At 40.9% G+C, this 16,411-nt stretch overlaps 5 protein-coding genes across 6 annotated transcripts; 4 read left to right on the forward strand and 1 right to left on the reverse strand.

Annotated features, from left to right (window-relative positions):
* The first annotated feature begins 2,903 nt into the window (after positions 1-2,903).
* Positions 2,904-4,253, forward strand: LOC145443883 (polyglutamine-binding protein 1-like). Its single transcript, XM_080321848.1, has one exon. It carries the CDS (start codon positions 2,999-3,001, stop codon positions 3,593-3,595), a length of 597 nt encoding a protein of 198 aa, XP_080177974.1. The 5' UTR covers positions 2,904-2,998; the 3' UTR covers positions 3,596-4,253.
* Positions 4,254-4,274: 21 nt separating this feature from the next.
* LOC145443880 (uncharacterized) lies at positions 4,275-5,199 on the forward strand. The gene has a single exon (XM_080321845.1). The coding sequence runs from the start codon at positions 4,276-4,278 to the stop codon at positions 5,023-5,025; it is 750 nt and encodes a 249-aa protein (XP_080177971.1). The 5' UTR covers position 4,275; the 3' UTR covers positions 5,026-5,199.
* Positions 5,200-5,229: 30 nt separating this feature from the next.
* On the forward strand, positions 5,230-8,906 carry LOC145443461 (uncharacterized). The gene is made up of 2 exons (XM_080321429.1): positions 5,230-5,853; positions 7,565-8,906. The coding sequence occupies exons 1-2, from the start codon at positions 5,230-5,232 to the stop codon at positions 8,246-8,248; spliced, it is 1,308 nt and encodes a 435-aa protein (XP_080177555.1). The 3' UTR covers positions 8,249-8,906.
* Positions 8,907-9,829: 923 nt separating this feature from the next.
* On the forward strand, positions 9,830-14,012 carry LOC145443881 (mRNA turnover protein 4 homolog). The gene is made up of 7 exons (XM_080321846.1): positions 9,830-9,979; positions 10,179-10,237; positions 10,295-10,398; positions 11,995-12,144; positions 12,201-12,352; positions 13,449-13,525; positions 13,586-14,012. Exons 1-7 carry the CDS (start codon positions 9,952-9,954, stop codon positions 13,754-13,756), a joined length of 741 nt encoding a protein of 246 aa, XP_080177972.1. The 5' UTR covers positions 9,830-9,951; the 3' UTR covers positions 13,757-14,012.
* Positions 10,983-16,143, reverse strand: LOC145443868 (activating signal cointegrator 1 complex subunit 1-like). Of its 2 annotated transcripts, none has more exons than XM_080321831.1 (2): positions 15,720-16,143; positions 10,983-15,399 (listed from the first exon to the last, which is right to left on the reverse strand). In XM_080321831.1, exons 1-2 carry the CDS (start codon positions 15,944-15,946, stop codon positions 14,310-14,312), a joined length of 1,317 nt encoding a protein of 438 aa, XP_080177957.1. In that variant the 5' UTR covers positions 15,947-16,143; the 3' UTR covers positions 10,983-14,309. The 2 variants fall into 2 exon arrangements, with proteins under 2 accessions (XP_080177957.1, XP_080177958.1); XM_080321832.1 differs by having other exon boundaries at positions 15,927-16,129.
* Between the last annotated feature and the right edge of the window lie 268 nt (positions 16,144-16,411).

The raw sequence follows: 16,411 nt of genomic DNA on the forward strand, positions 1-16,411 counted from the left end.
GACCAGTATTCATCCATCTGCTTGAAGCTGGTACGGTAGGCTGCGAAAATTCTCTTCCCGGTTTTCAAATGCAACCTTGAGCGATGCAGACATAACTAGTATCGTTGTTTTAGCAAGAAAATCAGAAGCTGACAAGCACTATTCATAGAAACAAACTACAACAACTGGCTATGACGAATAAAACCAAATATACGACAGGGTATATGACGGATGACGGGTATCGGGAACGCACGTTTCCGCGAAATGATGCGGTCGGCGGATATCTTTGTCACGCGCCTATCACATAGATTTTGAACACCTTATATGTAACTAATATCAGATACGAAGATATGTGTGAACTTGTATGGACACTAGCTTTTCACAGAAAGAAACAACTATGCTCTAAGACGGCTAGAACAAAACATACAGTACGTTATGTGAGAGTGGTCAATGACACGCGCGTTGCCGAAAGACAGGGGCGTAGCCAGGGGGGTAGAATTGAAGAACGTTCTACCCCCTTCCAGGCTCGATTATATCCCGAAAATCCCAAATAAACGCTACTGCTATAACAACATTTCTTCACGATATCGCCTAATTTCAATTTGCTACGCGCGGCGCCGATTGCCGACGCTTATTACATGCCTTTTTCTCGTCGATCTCTCGTCTACGGAAGCGCGTCTATGCAAGCGTGAAAGGGGCATTGTTACATTTTTCTCTCGGCGAGTCAAGCTTAATCCCTTCATTCTGAATGCGGTCGTCGAGCAAACATTTGTCGCGTCGTTCACGCATTGGTTTTCTCATCAACAGTTCATTGTAAACGATAACGAACATTAATAACATGAAAATGACAACTTATAACTGAATTAAATCATCTTTTGAAGCAATAGCATCTGATTCGTGCTTTGCCGAACTCAAGCCTGTTCCCAAAACAGCGTGAAGACACAATACATTCGATTCGCATTTTATTTTAGACGCCATTGTTGTGCCTTGTCTTGACCTCAATGACCATCTAAACGTCATACTAGATTATGCCTTTCGTGATCGGTATCCTACCGGGACGCATTCAGCCTTCAATAGCCGCGCCGAAACTTGTTTGCGATTACCTCACTTTGCGAATAAGTCATTATTCACGCGCCGATACAATTAGTATATGCGCCATGTTCGAAATGAATGGAATTGAAACGCCGAGCAGACGTTACTCTTACACGCGAATTGAATCATGTCAAAATTCATGAAGATAGAACAGATTCTGCGCTGTATAGATTGTTCTTGTATTGTTTCAAGGTCGATTACTTATATGAATGCAAATAAGATCTCCTGCACTGTGACAGGCGGAGCGCGTGCGCATCGTAATATGATCCCGTGAAGTTGTTGATTGCTCACTCGCTTTCAGTAATTAGATCCACCAATTAGTTACGCTCTCTAAAGCGTACGGGATACAGAAGTCGCTATCGCTAAAGGTATGACGCATAGAGGCTCATTCTGCCCCCTTTATTCAGTTCTACCCCCTTTTTATCACGGCTGGCTACGCCCCTGCCGAAAGAGTGTATTTTGCAACATATTTATCTACGGTATTTGATATCCGATTTCGACGTCTTAGATATAATATATATCAAATATTATGGTATCAATGAACTTTCACAAACAATATCTATCCGTAGAAATAAACAGCAACGACCTAGCACGATTAGAACGGGATATATAGTGGTTCTGATACAGTACTCTTCCCTCTAACGGCAATGGGTAAAAATACCCACGCCGGCGCCAAACGGTTAAGTGGTCATTGATTTTGAACCGATGAAGGAATATAGAGTTAAATATACACGCAAGTAAGGCGCTGTATCGCTCACATATAAGTAGAACTAATAAACTACGTAAGTAATTGCACAGCCTCAGTTTATAGTTACCAGCCAAAATAGAGATTGAAGAAACGAATTGATAAGATGCAATATATTACCCTTTTTGCAAGTTGATATGATACAATTCGAGCCAGCGCCAATGGTTGAGGACTATAATAAACTATTTTCGAATTCAATTTCAATAAAACAAAAGGTTTGGTTAAGTTAAGAACACAGAACAGAAATGGACATTATGCTATTAAATTTCTTCACTAACGTAGGCTGTAAGCTTCGATCACTTCGTTCGTGATCGATATATTTGTGAGAGAACAATAGAGGCTCAGTAAAACGCATGATCATTGAATGATTGGCCGCTCTCAAGGGTTACACCAGCGTTGTGCGAGCAATCCGAACGTATGCAAGATACAGTGATTTTTATCGACAGCGATTACTTGATGACTTGAAATTGACTCGTGAATTTTGCTCCAAGTCACGAGTCAATCCACATTTCTGATACGCCGAGTCAAGTCAAGTCAACTCAATTTAGCAAAGTGACTCGAGTCAAGTCAAGTCATGCGAAAAAGTGACTCGAGTCTGACTCGAGTCAAGTCATGACCCGAGTCATCCCAACACTGATATAGTGACCGAAGAAATATGGAGATAATATATAAGTGGATCGTTCTCAGTAACCAGTTAGTAAAGAAAAACACTCGTGGACGGAGTTATGTCATTTCCGTTTTGAATTTCTGTGATGTTTAGCAATTGAAATCTTTTAAAATGCGTGGGCCTCGATGTCGGGCTATCGCACCAGAAATGAAATAAAATTATACTGTAGTCAGAATATAACTTATAATCATCATGGTGAAAGATAATGAGAAAAGTTTAAGGAGTCATTGCAGCAATTAGATTTTTACTGCGCATTTTGTTAATATTTTAAATACGATTATTGAGCCTTTCGCGGGCCGTAGTTTGCTCACCCCTGCCCTATATGTACACTGTACAGCCTCGTTGGTTTCCTTTTCTTTGAATTCCAGTTTTTTGCAACAGTTCAGTGCTCATAATTCTTAGTGTTCTCTTTCCCCCTTACAATGTACACGGTACTTTATTTCCAATACAGGTTGATATATCATATTTCAACTAATTTTAAGGATTTAAAGGAGGTGAATTGATTTCGTGAAACAATGCCTCTGCCAGCAGCTCTCGCGGCAAAGCTAGCCAAGCGAGGAATCGTAAACAAGGAGTCTGAAGACCCGGAGGAAGAAGTTATCGCGGAAGACTACGATGCGCCTTACTTGTCTCACGATCCCTACGTCAACAACCCGAGACTCGATGAGTTCGGTAACTTCATAACGGACGGCTGGAAAAAGGTTTGGGATCCGGAATACGAAACATTCTACTATTGGGACGTGAAGGAAGACATGGTCAGTTGGCTTCCTCCCGGGGATCCAGAATCTGTGATCACGCATCCCGCAAAAAAATTGAAAGAGGAAGAGGCTAAAAAGAAACTCGAAGAGAAAAAAAATAGTCGTAAATCGCGTCAGGTACGGTGGCAGAAAAAAAAATCCGAGGCCGCCGATCCTATGGATCCTAGCTCGTATTCTGATGCCCCGAGTGGCGATTGGACAAGGGGTTTAAAGAAGCTTGACGATGCAAAAAGCGGGGTGGACTCAACAGCGTCAGGCCCCTTGTTTCAACAGAGGCCATATCCTAACCCGGGTGAAGTGCTCAAACGTAACCACCAAGCGAACTCTTTGACTGGTCCTCAAAAGCCGTCATGATTCTGTAAAATAGTAATGGATGTTGATTACTGTTTGGAGTTTGAGTTTGGAGTGTTTGAGCTTGGATTGTTTCAAGTAGCAGAATGTGGGTAAAGACATGGATCTTGTACCACGGTTTGAGTATCAGTAAGTCACTCCGTTGGTTGAATTCAAGCAATGCTTGTGATTGTGAGGCATGGGAATATGTCCTGCTAGTATCTGGAATGAATTTTTGTGCTCTTATCTCCATTTTTATTCTTATCATATGGAAGAAATATGTTATGTGCTGCTATTCTGCTATTTCAACAGTCAATTTCCATGTGTTTAGATACCTGAACACTAACATAGCTGTGATTTGAAGCGCAAAAACTGATGTGTCAATCATTCAGAGTCGGTCATTGATAGCCATTGATTAAGTGCGTTCTAGTCAACCCATCGCGACTTTAAGAATATTATTAGCTAGCTACCGCATTTTTGCTGCTCGGGCTTGGTGTCACATCAAATATCGATGGTACCACAAAATTTGGCATCGTCATTTATGTTAGTTACGTACATTCACAGTAGTGAATCTGCTTTATGATTTAACAAAAAGCTGTGATGAATTTTGACAAGCATGAAACATTTTCTAGAGGACTTGGTTATTTATCGTTTTATAAATTCTTTTTTCGATTTTTCGCAGGCCTTAACTCCCGCAATAGATCATGTTAACGGTAAAGTGGTACCGATACGTCACCAAGTGTCCGCGGCAATATTGCTGCGCGCAATTTCACAACAGCCGCGTCGCGTTTGCCGAAACGCACTACGACATTTTGGGAGTATCGAAATCGGCATCGCCCAACGACATCAAGAAAGCCTATTTCCGGCTGTGCAAAGAATTCCACCCGGACAAAAATCCGAACGACGAAGCAAAGTATAAAAAGTTTTTAAAGATCAACGATGCGTATACTGTTTTGATAAACTCCGAAACAAGGCGTCAGTATGACACTAACTCAAACCGTCCGCCGATGTCCAGTGACAATATGCGGTACGAACAATATTCATCAGCATACCGAAATAATCCCTACGTGCGTAGACGACCTCGGAACTCCAGACAGTCTAATTGGGAAAAATTCTACGCCCACCAACAATCTGCGTACGAACGCGAGCGTTGGCGACCCAGAGACAGGCTTGAGAATTACTGGGAAGACTATTATCAACATCAGAAATCTCAAAACAAGAACAGGCCTCCGCCCGGATGGATCATGCCAGACCGTATCGTTTCGTTCGTCATTTCTTTAACCGTTACACTGTTACTGATGCGTTTCATTGCGGCCGGTATCGCGGCCAATCAGCGTACCGCGTTTGAAGAACTTGAACTGCAAAGGCACCACGAGGTTGCTCGTCAACGACAGGAGGCGAAAATGAGACGTAAACCGCCAAATGATATTGAAGACAGTATAGAAGAAGTGTAATCAGCTTGCGTTCAAATATTTATATATACTCTTCTCTTTGCGTTAGGATTTGTGGCGGATGTATAGATATTTAATGGGTGCATACGGAGATCGGACCAGTGATGTTTAGTTGTGATTTTAACCTTTTATGGAATTAGTCAAATATTTTGAAAATGCAATTACTTTGTTATAGAACTTCTACAGCGAGCCATCGCCATCGAAATAATGAACTATATTTTAGTTAATAAAGCCCGTCCGTTGGTATGTCGGCAGTGTCTCGCTGTGCTGACCGGACAGTGTTACAACCATTATGAGACTTTGAAAATATCGAAGGACGCGTCTCAGGATGAAATCAAGTCTGCTTATTTTACTTTGTCCAAGCAGTATCACCCGGATGTACAAAAAGATGAAGGAAAAGTGAAAGAATTTGTCGAAATCAACGAAGCTTACTCGGTTCTTAGTTCTAATGATTCAAGGAGAAGATATGATCAACATCTCAGCACTGGTACAGATTGCTATCGACCAGATCTGCATAATGCCAGAAAGAGGGAATGGGCCGAATTTCATCGCAGACAATCTTATTATTCAAATTATCACGATAGCCGACATTATGATCATGAATATGAAGATACGGGATATTCTAATGAAAAGCTGGGAAAACAGTTAGTCCGCAGACTGGCGATCCGTTCCACATTGATCACAATTCTTATCCTGTTCGCTTTATACTGCGATGTATTCGCCCAGCAAGTTGCTAATATCACAGGCGATAGCGATGGGAAGAATCAACGGTCATTGAATTTAAAATCGGAGCATTCAAATCACACTCCTATTTTCAAAGATAGCAAAAATTAAATTTGTGATCAATTGCAGACAAGCATAAATTTAATGTTACGCACTTGAAACATTGTCAAGTCCACAATGTTTCACACAAGGCTGCCTTATACTTGGAAGTTGTGGTTCTGTCTCCCAGCAAATACCGTTCTCAAATTATCTTATGTGATCTATTTTGCGTTAGGTCCAATTTCCAGTGACTTCTGTAGCTATTTGGCATGTGTAGCATACGGTGCGGGTGATAGTTACTGTGTACTGTGTCTGCGGTGTGTGGTAAAGTAGCACTCTCAATGCCGATGACATTTTGATTGTTACTGTACTGTGTGAGCTGCTTTCTGCTCTGTATCTGGCAGAGATGAGCGGATTTGAAATTTCTATGTCCTAATCCAAATCCGAACCTTCAAATCCAAATCCTAATCCATAACTTTTTCATATTCAAGTCCATGTCCAATCCTAATCCGATTCCAACTGGAAATTCAGAAAAAATACTAATTTATGCAATGGAGGGATTCGAAAATTTTCTTTCACAACCAACGATTCACTTGATTCAAGATCACTTAGTAACCATAAGTACGTTATGAACTGATCTGAATAAAGTTTGTCGCCATTCGTCACACGACATTTCAATCTCCCAGAAAATAGGTAAATCCAAATCCTAATCCGTTCTGAAAAAAATGTCTAATCCAAATCCGACAAAATTTCACAAATCCTGTTTTTTCAAAACCTAATCCTAATCCATGCTCATCTCTGGTATCTGGGTATTTTAACTTTGCCTAAATCAGGGGTGTCAGACTCAACTGTAGTCGCGGGCCGGATTCAAACCTTCAGACATCTCGTGGGCCAGACCGATCAAATGATTCCAAGCCCATGTTTTTCATTTGACTACGTTATTATCAAGCCTATATACGTAATATTGTATTACATTATATATAGGATCATAGGGATTCTATTCTATAGCCACACCGTGATTTGGAAATAACGTAATTGGCAAAATAAGGTAATTGACTGGTTAAATGTAGTGGCTCTAACGACGATATGAGTTTGCATATTTCTATGCTCTCTTTGCCCTTGCGTTGACCCTGTGTATGTATTGTGATAAATATTATAAACATAGTGCGACCACGCATATTTTAATTATTATATTTTGTGTAACTGTTCCAGTTTCCATGTAGCCGTCATATAGCGGTTTCGTAGTTGCGTTTTCGCTTCTGTGAATAACTACATTTAGATCCATATTTCTATAAAAGTCTGAACTCGGTGAGCCTCTTTTGCCTTCTTGGAATTGGGTGTCAATACCACCGACTTGCTCCTAATTGGGACTACAGTGAAACCAGAACGCCGCTGTCTGATGGTTATAATGCGGCGTATGAGCTGAGCATGCTCGACAATGGCCATATTGTGGGATTGTTTAATGATAGTATTGTTACTTTAAATCTCAGAATTGCTTCGTGGGCCGGATGAAACCGCTTGGCGGGCCGTATGTTTGACACCCCTGGCCTAAATGGATGAAATGCCAAATACACTTCTGTTTGTTCTCTAGAATGCTTACGGGATGTTTTTCACGTCGTGTCATAGTGATCTCATTTCACTTATTTCAGACAGTGAATGCGGCGATTGTTGTACCTGCCAATTCAATTTTACCCTAATATATTTGAAGTATTAACACTGTGATGTTGATTCCTAATTGCCTGTACATCCGGCAGGTTACAACCGACTAATAGAATAAATGATATCACCTCGATGTTTTCTCGTCTACGCCAAACAAAATCGGTCGTGCCTCCATCGCAACAATTTCTCAATCTGCGCGAGTGCACGTCAGAACCACTATGATATCTTGGAGATAGCGAAAGACTCTTCGTTGGAACAAGTTAAGAACGCGTTCATCAAAAAGTCAAAACTGTACCACCCGGATCGTCACCATGGCGATGTCGGCATGAGCGATAAGTTTATCGAAATAAACGAAGCATACCGTGTGCTCAGCGATCCGGAGCAAAGAGCTTTGTACAATTCTGAACTCAGCAAAGGCGGTAAACCGATCCACACTGTCCATAGATCTAGAGACTATCGTAACCCATACCAGAAGGTGAAAGGGTTCACGACGGATTGGACTGATTTTTATAGTACTTACGGCGGCGGGAAGGCGGAGAGAGACATGAAACGTGACGCTAATTCTGAGTTTTGGAAGGAATATATGGAGTATACTAAAAAGTTCGGTGGCGGCGAGGTGCAAGATGGCATGAGTCCGCCGCCAAAATCTACGGTGGGGTTGGAAATGATTGCGTTATCAGTGATGCTGGTCACGATTTACGTGTTTGGTTTTCTTCATTCGTCGACTAATGACAAAAGTATGGATCATGACCGGTTTGACGCTGAACACATGAACTGGTTGATTGCCAATAGAGATAAGAAATAGTGAATTTATATCAAAATGCCTGGCTGGGCAGACCAGCCGACTTCTTTCAAGGCCTTGATCATGAAACGAAATCTTTAATGGTAGGGTTACCACCATATTTTAGTGGCTCGAATTCCGGACAGCGACGACTAGCAGATAAAAATTAGGTTTTTATGTTGATTCACAAAAAAATTCTTGGTCAAATTCAAGCCTTGAGGACACTTACGCATATTTTAGAAATTCCTCCCGGATGCAGTTTAAACAGTGACGTTCTGGACATCTCAGGAAATTTCCAGACATATGGTAACCCTATTTTATGGTCAAGGTTTAGTACAATACGTTGCCCACTTACGATAGTATATTTTACCCACTTATGATGCATCACGGTAGTGTATTTCTACGACTTTGCATTGTTTTTATCACGTTGAACAAGAGTGCTCAATTCGATTTGTAACATTTTATGTCGAAGACAGTTGAGAGAGTACGTTGTCATTTCGGGTCAAATCAACTATACTCAGACTACTGCACTGTTGTGAATAATGTGGAAATCGAATTGGAAGCTATCTGAATTACGAATTTATCATGCTTCGTAACATGACCCTCATAATGTTACAGCTAGGCCGTGCTTTGCCAGAAAATTGTGCTAATATAATTACACTGTGATATTCACATAGTTGCATCTCATCATTCTCATCTGATGAATCGAAGTCAGAGTAGAGTTTACTCAGCATATGCAGGCCAGTTATATATGAATGTAGAACCGGAAAGGGATCATGAGATCATTTAGGTCAGCTACAGCTCACAAGGCAAAAAATACACATTTTTCTTTCATCCGACGGTCGACGAGCATGTCCACATTCAAGTCGAAATACAAGCAATTACTAATAAATAAATACTAGTCCATCCGCAGGATTACCGCACCACGACCTGACCTATCGATCTCGCCTTCCATGACATACCACCCCATTCTTGTCGCTTGCTTTTTTCTATACTATCTTCTTCTACTTTTCATTCAGTGTGCATGCCTCCTCTTTACATCGTCTGATTCCATAGACTACTCCAAGTCGCTTCGACACCTTCCTATCTTTTCATTGTATCGCATTTTTGTGGTGTATTGAACTGATAAAAATTGCTAATAAACCGATGATGATGATGATACTTAGTAGCACACAAAACACGATCTGAACACTGCAAGCTCGACTAGAGAAATTATTCCGGGGCAGCCGGTCACTTGAATGTCAGCAGGTTGAACTAGAATCAGTTTTCATAGTAAGTGGCTTGATTCGTATCAGTTTTTGGCAGATTAAAGACGCAAGGAACAAAAACGCCATATACCTGTTATGCAAGACCACAAGAAGTGCTGCGACGCATTTTAAAGATCGGTATTGGGGAACTCCCAGTCCGGGAAGTCCCAATTTGTCAGCTGATTAACCGGCTGAATATAGTAGGACCGATCGATAATGTTAGCTGGAAACTAAGAATTGGGTGATAAAAAAATAGGTCACACTATATCTTGCTACTTTTAACGCATATTTTGGAAATTTGAGTACACAGCAGATCTGTAGCGTCATTATGTTGAGTCACAACCTGGCAAGAATGGCTGACCCACGTGGTCACTATCTTGCGTTTCTCAGCAATTCCTATTGAGCGGCTTGTTTCGTAGATTTGCCAATCCGTTGAAACTTACCTAGAATAGTTGATTTTTACTTATTGGAAGCAAAGCAATGCCGAAATCAAAAAGAGACAAGAAAAGTAAGTGAGCGGCTGTTACATGTGTGGACTAACTGTTGTCAGTACTACGACAAGTATATGGATTATTTAAGGAACAATTCATCTAATATAAATAATAAATAGTGAAGCGGGTGTCGAATATATGTCATGACCGTTGATGGTTTACTGCAAATTATACCATCGTGGAAGATAATATAACTTGACCAATTGTCTCACGCAGTTTCTTTGACGAAGACGAAGAAAAAAGGTCTTGAAGGAAAACAGAACCTGGTTGACGAGGTATTCAATATTTCTTACTTCACCCTTTGATTCTGATTTTGATGGTTGCCTGCCCAGGTACGGAAATGTGTCGACATGTATGACCGGATATTCGTATTCAGCGTTCACAATATGAGGAATAGCAAACTGAAAGATGTCAGGAATGCATGGAAGCACAGCAGGTAATATGCCTTATTGTCCTGTAAAACTCTTATCACTAGGACTTGACCTAAGAAAATTTGGCACTTCTTCGATACTCGCACCACATCGAGAAACTCTGTCGATTACACTATAGTTTACAATGCTACACATGACACTCGGTTGATGCTCGTCACTGACTATGTCATGGGTGGGCAGACCTGCTTCCTGCGCGAGCCACATATCCAAAATCTTCGTTTTAAAAGAGCTACAACACAAAAATACGAATTTATTACGTCACAATGAAATGTAGGCGAACGAAGTTTATTATTTTGTGGTGATACGGTGAGTCTGCACCTGGGCACAAGGTGTTTAAAATAAGGCTGATATGAGTCAAAGCAGTTCCGCCGAGTGCTGCTGACCATTTAGGAGAGATTTCATCTCGGGAATATTATTACTCCGTGAATCTGTCTTCGTTGGGTAACTTGTGGCAAAGTTTTGATGTGTTTGATTTCGTAATAACGTTTCAACTTTCAAGTTACTAGCTTTGTGATTATATAGAACGAATTATGACAGATTAGGTCCAGTGATCTACCTTAACATAACATAACATCATAACATGGTTGGGTTATATTTTTATCTGAACAAGTCACACACAATGTACAATGCGATGTCATGAACAGATAGGAGGATGTAGAACGACACGCATCAGTAGCGATCCTTTACTCTAACATCCACCTCGGCCTAGAGTGCCCGATGTCACAGTTCTTTTTCGATGTTGATCTCTTTGAAGCCGCGGCCCTTTCTACTAGTTCTTTTCCATTCTTTGTGAGTGCTTTCTTTCATCGGGTCTTTTTCTGGGCTTTTTTGTCGCCGTAAGAACGGCAACGGCAGGGGAAGAGGAGCCCAGATAAACCTCCGACGGGAATCGAACGCGGGTCGCCTGCGTGCTGGGCGCTTATCGTAACCACTACACTATCTCCCCTGCTTAATTATCGCTGAATACGAACTCTTCCCCCCATTCTGTTTTAAAAGTTATGTTTTCGACGTCATACTTCATTTTGTTGCAATTATCGCACAACATTTTCTTGGTTAAACTGCGGTTATTGCTAGCCTTTACAACACAAATGGAAGAGCCGTATTCACCATTGTTTGCCCTGAAATAATCGTGTCCTGCGCTGTCATGATTAATTATAATTAAGTATTTATCAAGTACATTGTTGAACACAATGATTTATCGTTGATTGATGACCATTGGCCATGCACCATACTTGCGGGTGAAACGATTATGTGAACTCGATTTGAGAATGCTATTGCAAAGTTATAACCCAGTAATGCACCTTCCCTAAATTTACAAGTGTTACGTAAACCATAAGGAAAGAAACAACACAAAAACAATACTGATATTGTTGTCACGTGATATAATGCATCAGTTTATAATCTGGTTAAACTTCTCGAGCAAAATGGCGAAACGCATGTGAAATCATTAAGGAACCGCAATCAAATGCTCAAAGAGCCCCAGATATTATGGGAAGCACTGTTGAATAGTGTGATCGATCGTCATGGGGGACACCTATCGAAATGATGCATGTATCATAGTACAATTCTTTTCGTATCCAGTACTATTAAATTCTTTCTAGGTTTTTCTTTGGTAAGAACAAAGTCATGATGATTGCGCTGGGGAAGAATAAGAGCAGCGAGTATGCGGAAAACATTCACAAAATATCTGACAAGCTGGTGGGAGAAGTCGGTCTTCTGTTCACGAGCAAGACAATAAAAGAAGTCGACGAGTCGGTGGAATGTAGCATTGCTGAAGTAGACAGACCCTTATCATTTTCTTGTTTAGATGGTTCAAACGATACAGCGAGCATGATTTTGCTCGTGCCGGTACGAAGGCTGATAGCTGTGTAGAATTGGAAGAAGGCCCATTGAATCAATTTTCTCACGCCATCGAACCTCATTTGCGCAAGCTGGGACTTCCTGTAGCGCTCAAAAAAGGTGAGCGGATTGTTACTGTGTCGTGTTTTATGGTGGCACGACTTTGATATATACAAGGTAGGCTACTTCTGAATTTTCTACTAGTTGCAAACTCTAACCCAAAATAAGTTTTCAGTCAAAAATATTCGGATATATTTCAATATGAATATATTGGCCTACTGCAGTGGTTTTCAACTGCCGGTCTAGTTCTAAATAAATTTGAAATTTCAAGTTTTATTTCTCTAATGGATAGAAAAGTGCCCAACTTCGTGCATTTTGGAATCGAGACATGAAATTCTTTTGCGGATCGGCAGCAAACTTGCCACGGACCGCCACCGGTTCACCAAATATATTGGAATTTTATATCTCAACTCTAAAATGCACGAAGTTGGGCAATTTATTTACTAATTGAAGAAATAAAACTTCAAATTTTAAATTTATTTTGGAGTGTGGGATGCATTTTTGTATGGCGTCGCAAAGGAGAGTTCATGGTCTGCTTTGAGCGTGGGTCACACTGGTGCAAGTGTTTCAAGAAACTGTCTTTGAAAGTGGCCTACAACTCATTTCGAACAAGTTATGTGCGAAATCTACTGATACTTTTGAACAGTCTTGTTCAATTCAGACAGTGCAATTAAGTGACACTTGACAGTTTAATAAAGGCTATGGCCACAACAAAGTAGCATTTCTTTTAAAGAAAACTGCGCAATCACGGTCTATGCTTTGCGTGGCAGGAACTTCAATGGAACCATGTAAAAATATCTACTATCAAAAAGGCATCGATCAAATTGAATGCACTTGTAATTAACTTTCGGTTCACCGGTCCGCAATATTGTTTCAAGGTTTTACCGGTTCGTGAGGTGAAAACCACTTGCCGACTTGTATAACGTCAGTTGCGGAAGATTGCACCGAAAAATCTTCCCGCCAAATAGTGCGCCTATGATGTAAATGTATTTCAATATCTGTGATGGACAATGAGTTTATCGAGATGTTACGATGAATTTTGTGGTGACACAGGTCTTGAAATGAAATTGAAACTGTGTGAATAACGTGCGTTTCGTACCCACATAATTTTGTTGTCCATCAATAAGCGTTTGTTCTAGTCTGTGCAATTTTGCAGGGATCGTAACGGTTCTTCAGAAGCACACTGTGTGTAAAGAGGGTGCTGTGCTAACTCCAGAACAAGCTAATATATTGGTAAGTAAATCTTGCCTAGTTAGTTATGATTGAGGTTTAATTGCAATACTTCCGTTCCAGAAATTATTAAAAGTGTACATGGCCGAGTTCAGAATCCAGCTGGATTGTTGCTGGGAAAAATCCACAAAGACGATGAAAATTTTCGAGTTCGAAACCGAGCAGAAGACGTTTAATAAGATCACTGTCGCCGGTGATGATTACAAATATGACTATGTGGAAGGAAAAGAATGAGTTTGGCATGATCAAGCAACGACATTTGACTCGGCTCAAATCGGACCCTTTTCAGCCGTTTTGGGCTGGTGCCGTTTGAGCAAACACAGGGAGGGCTTAATGGAATGTCGATTTTGATGACAGCAATACAGTCACCTGTGATGGCTTGTCTGCCTTTGGACTTTTGCTATGCCATAGTGGTATTTGTTATCTTTACTGTATGAAAATTCTGCCGATATCAGATATTTATTTGATAAAAACAGTGATATTTGAGTAAGGAACTGGTATTGCTATGCATAGTGGTGTGTGTTCGCTTTACTGGATGAAAATTCTGCCGATGTCAGAAATTTATTTGATTTAAACAGTGACATTTGAGTAAGGAACTGGCATTGCAAGGTCTTGTGACACTATCACATACAATACAGAATGATGTTCTGACTCCTTATAATATATTATGACCCCTAAAAATGAGCTGACATCAACTAATTTTTTAGCTGGGTTTATGGGCAATAAAACTACTGAATAGAAACGTTCGAGCCAGGTTCAGGTTTTATAATTTGAGCTTAACATTGATTTATTGCAACTGCGCAGTATACATGCTCTCATAATATCCGCTCTTGTCTGCCGTATACCTCCGCGATATATGGATTTCCCTCAGCGGAAAACTGCCGAAATTGTACCCCTGGAACAGTGCAAGTACATTATGCGCATCGAACGTTTCTCGCTTGACGTTCTTCCACTGTCCTTTTTCTTGCCCTGGTATCTTTTCCGCTGTCTTGATTGTGTTCATGATTGTAGCGTGTAGCTTTACTTGGTCATACTCTCTCCTCATAAGTCCAGCTTCGACAAATTCAGACACTATGAAGTCAGCGATTTTCTGTAAAACACCGGGTTTCTCTCGGCACTGAACTTTCGCGTATAGAACATCCACTGCGCGCGGATCGTCGTTCATATATTCTATCCCGTTAACGGAAACTTCAGCTTCTGTAGCGCTTTTGATGATATCGTTATCTATAATCCCTTGCATCACTTTCACGGCTTTATCACATTCTTTGTCGTCCAGCAGGACAAGTGTGCCTATTGTCAGGTGAATCTTATTTTTATCCTGAAATAGTCTTTCAGTGATACCCTGATCGGTTCCACACTTGGTAAGAACTTTGCTTTTAAATTCAGCGACACCGTTTTTAATGCTTTCCGATGTCAGTGGAATTGTAATCAAATGCTGGAAAGGTTCTTTCCAGCGTTTTTCGGACAGTATAAGTTGTATTCTTGTTATGGCAGCTTCGAGACTGCTTTCGGACTTTGCGGTAACGATTATTCCGTTGATTGCTTTTCCTCTTGGCACTTCCACTGTGGCGCCCGTCTCGTCTTGAATCCTTGTTATAGTATGACGACGGTGACCTATTACGTGCCTGAACAAAGCATTGGGGCAGGGCACTTTTTGCTTGAATGTGGTAGCTTGTTGCGGGCAAACATTGTTGCTGATTCTTGGTGGTGGTTCTTCATCATAAGTATCTTCTGGGGTTTGATCATCGTTATAGTAGTTTATGTATTGTCTTCCTTCAATAAGCAAGATCTTTGAGTCCAGTATTTCCATGCAGATGTTTGCGCGTGGAATCGGGTACAGTGTAGTCTTGAGATAGTTGCAGTGATGAACCTCAGTGCTGAATGCAAATGGAAAAATGTCACGGACGTGTGAATATACTGTCAAGTAGCACAACACTGTGTTGTTAGTAGGGGTTATGAACTATTGTTCAACCATAAATCTGAGATAGCATTATTGGTGTGACAAGGATATATGAAGGTGGAATATCCATTGTGACTTTTGAAGGCGAATTTCGTCGCAATCAAATTCAAATATGTAGGGAAGATTAGCGCTATTCGTCCCCTTGCTGTGCCCTGACATATAAACCAAATTCCGTTGTCTATTTTGCATCGAAATACAAGACTCCTGTTGGTTGTAGCATGTTTATTTCCTCCATACCTACTGCTACCAGGTAGCTGGATTACAGTAGTAGTTATGTCGGTACCACCACCGGCATTTCTCTCATGCGTTTTCTTTCCACTAACTGCTGATGTCTCTACGTCCTGCCTGTATACTGCTGCCATGTATGGGCCATGGGGGCCTAGTTTATATAGTTTCGTACCCAGCCGAATATCTCCATTATTACACCACCTATCGTTATCAAACCTGACATTCGTAACCATCATGACGACATCATCGGTCCTCTGCTAGGAGCGATGACGATATCAAGTAGCTCGTGGAGCTAATTAGTAATATTCTCTGCTGCTGAAACCAGTGCCGCACAGTACAGACTCCGCTGAAGTACACTCTCTCATGGGTTCTGGGCTCAAATTGAGCGATTAATTTTTCCACGACGACGACTCTCGAAGTTGCCTATTTTTTCACATGGGCCAGCATAGGAGTCGCATATTATTTCAACGTATATTATAATAATCCCGAATTGCCAATTCACCAAGTGTACGTAATTTTGCCCAGCGAATGTACGTGCCTCAGTTGAGTATATCGTTTCAGTTGGGTTCGGCTCGGTTTCGCATCTTCGCAGATAGTGTTCATCAAATCACTGACTCAAATGTGCGACTTTGTTAATTGATATTCAATGAATCCATTATAACACGTTTGTCACGTTGACCCGTGTGCGTTACGATTTGCTT

The sequence above is a fragment of the Botryllus schlosseri genome, chromosome 7, assembly GCF_051294905.1.
Source record: "Botryllus schlosseri isolate E-star chromosome 7, Bs_hap1, whole genome shotgun sequence".
Classification (NCBI taxonomy): Eukaryota; Metazoa; Chordata; class Ascidiacea; order Stolidobranchia; family Styelidae; genus Botryllus; species Botryllus schlosseri.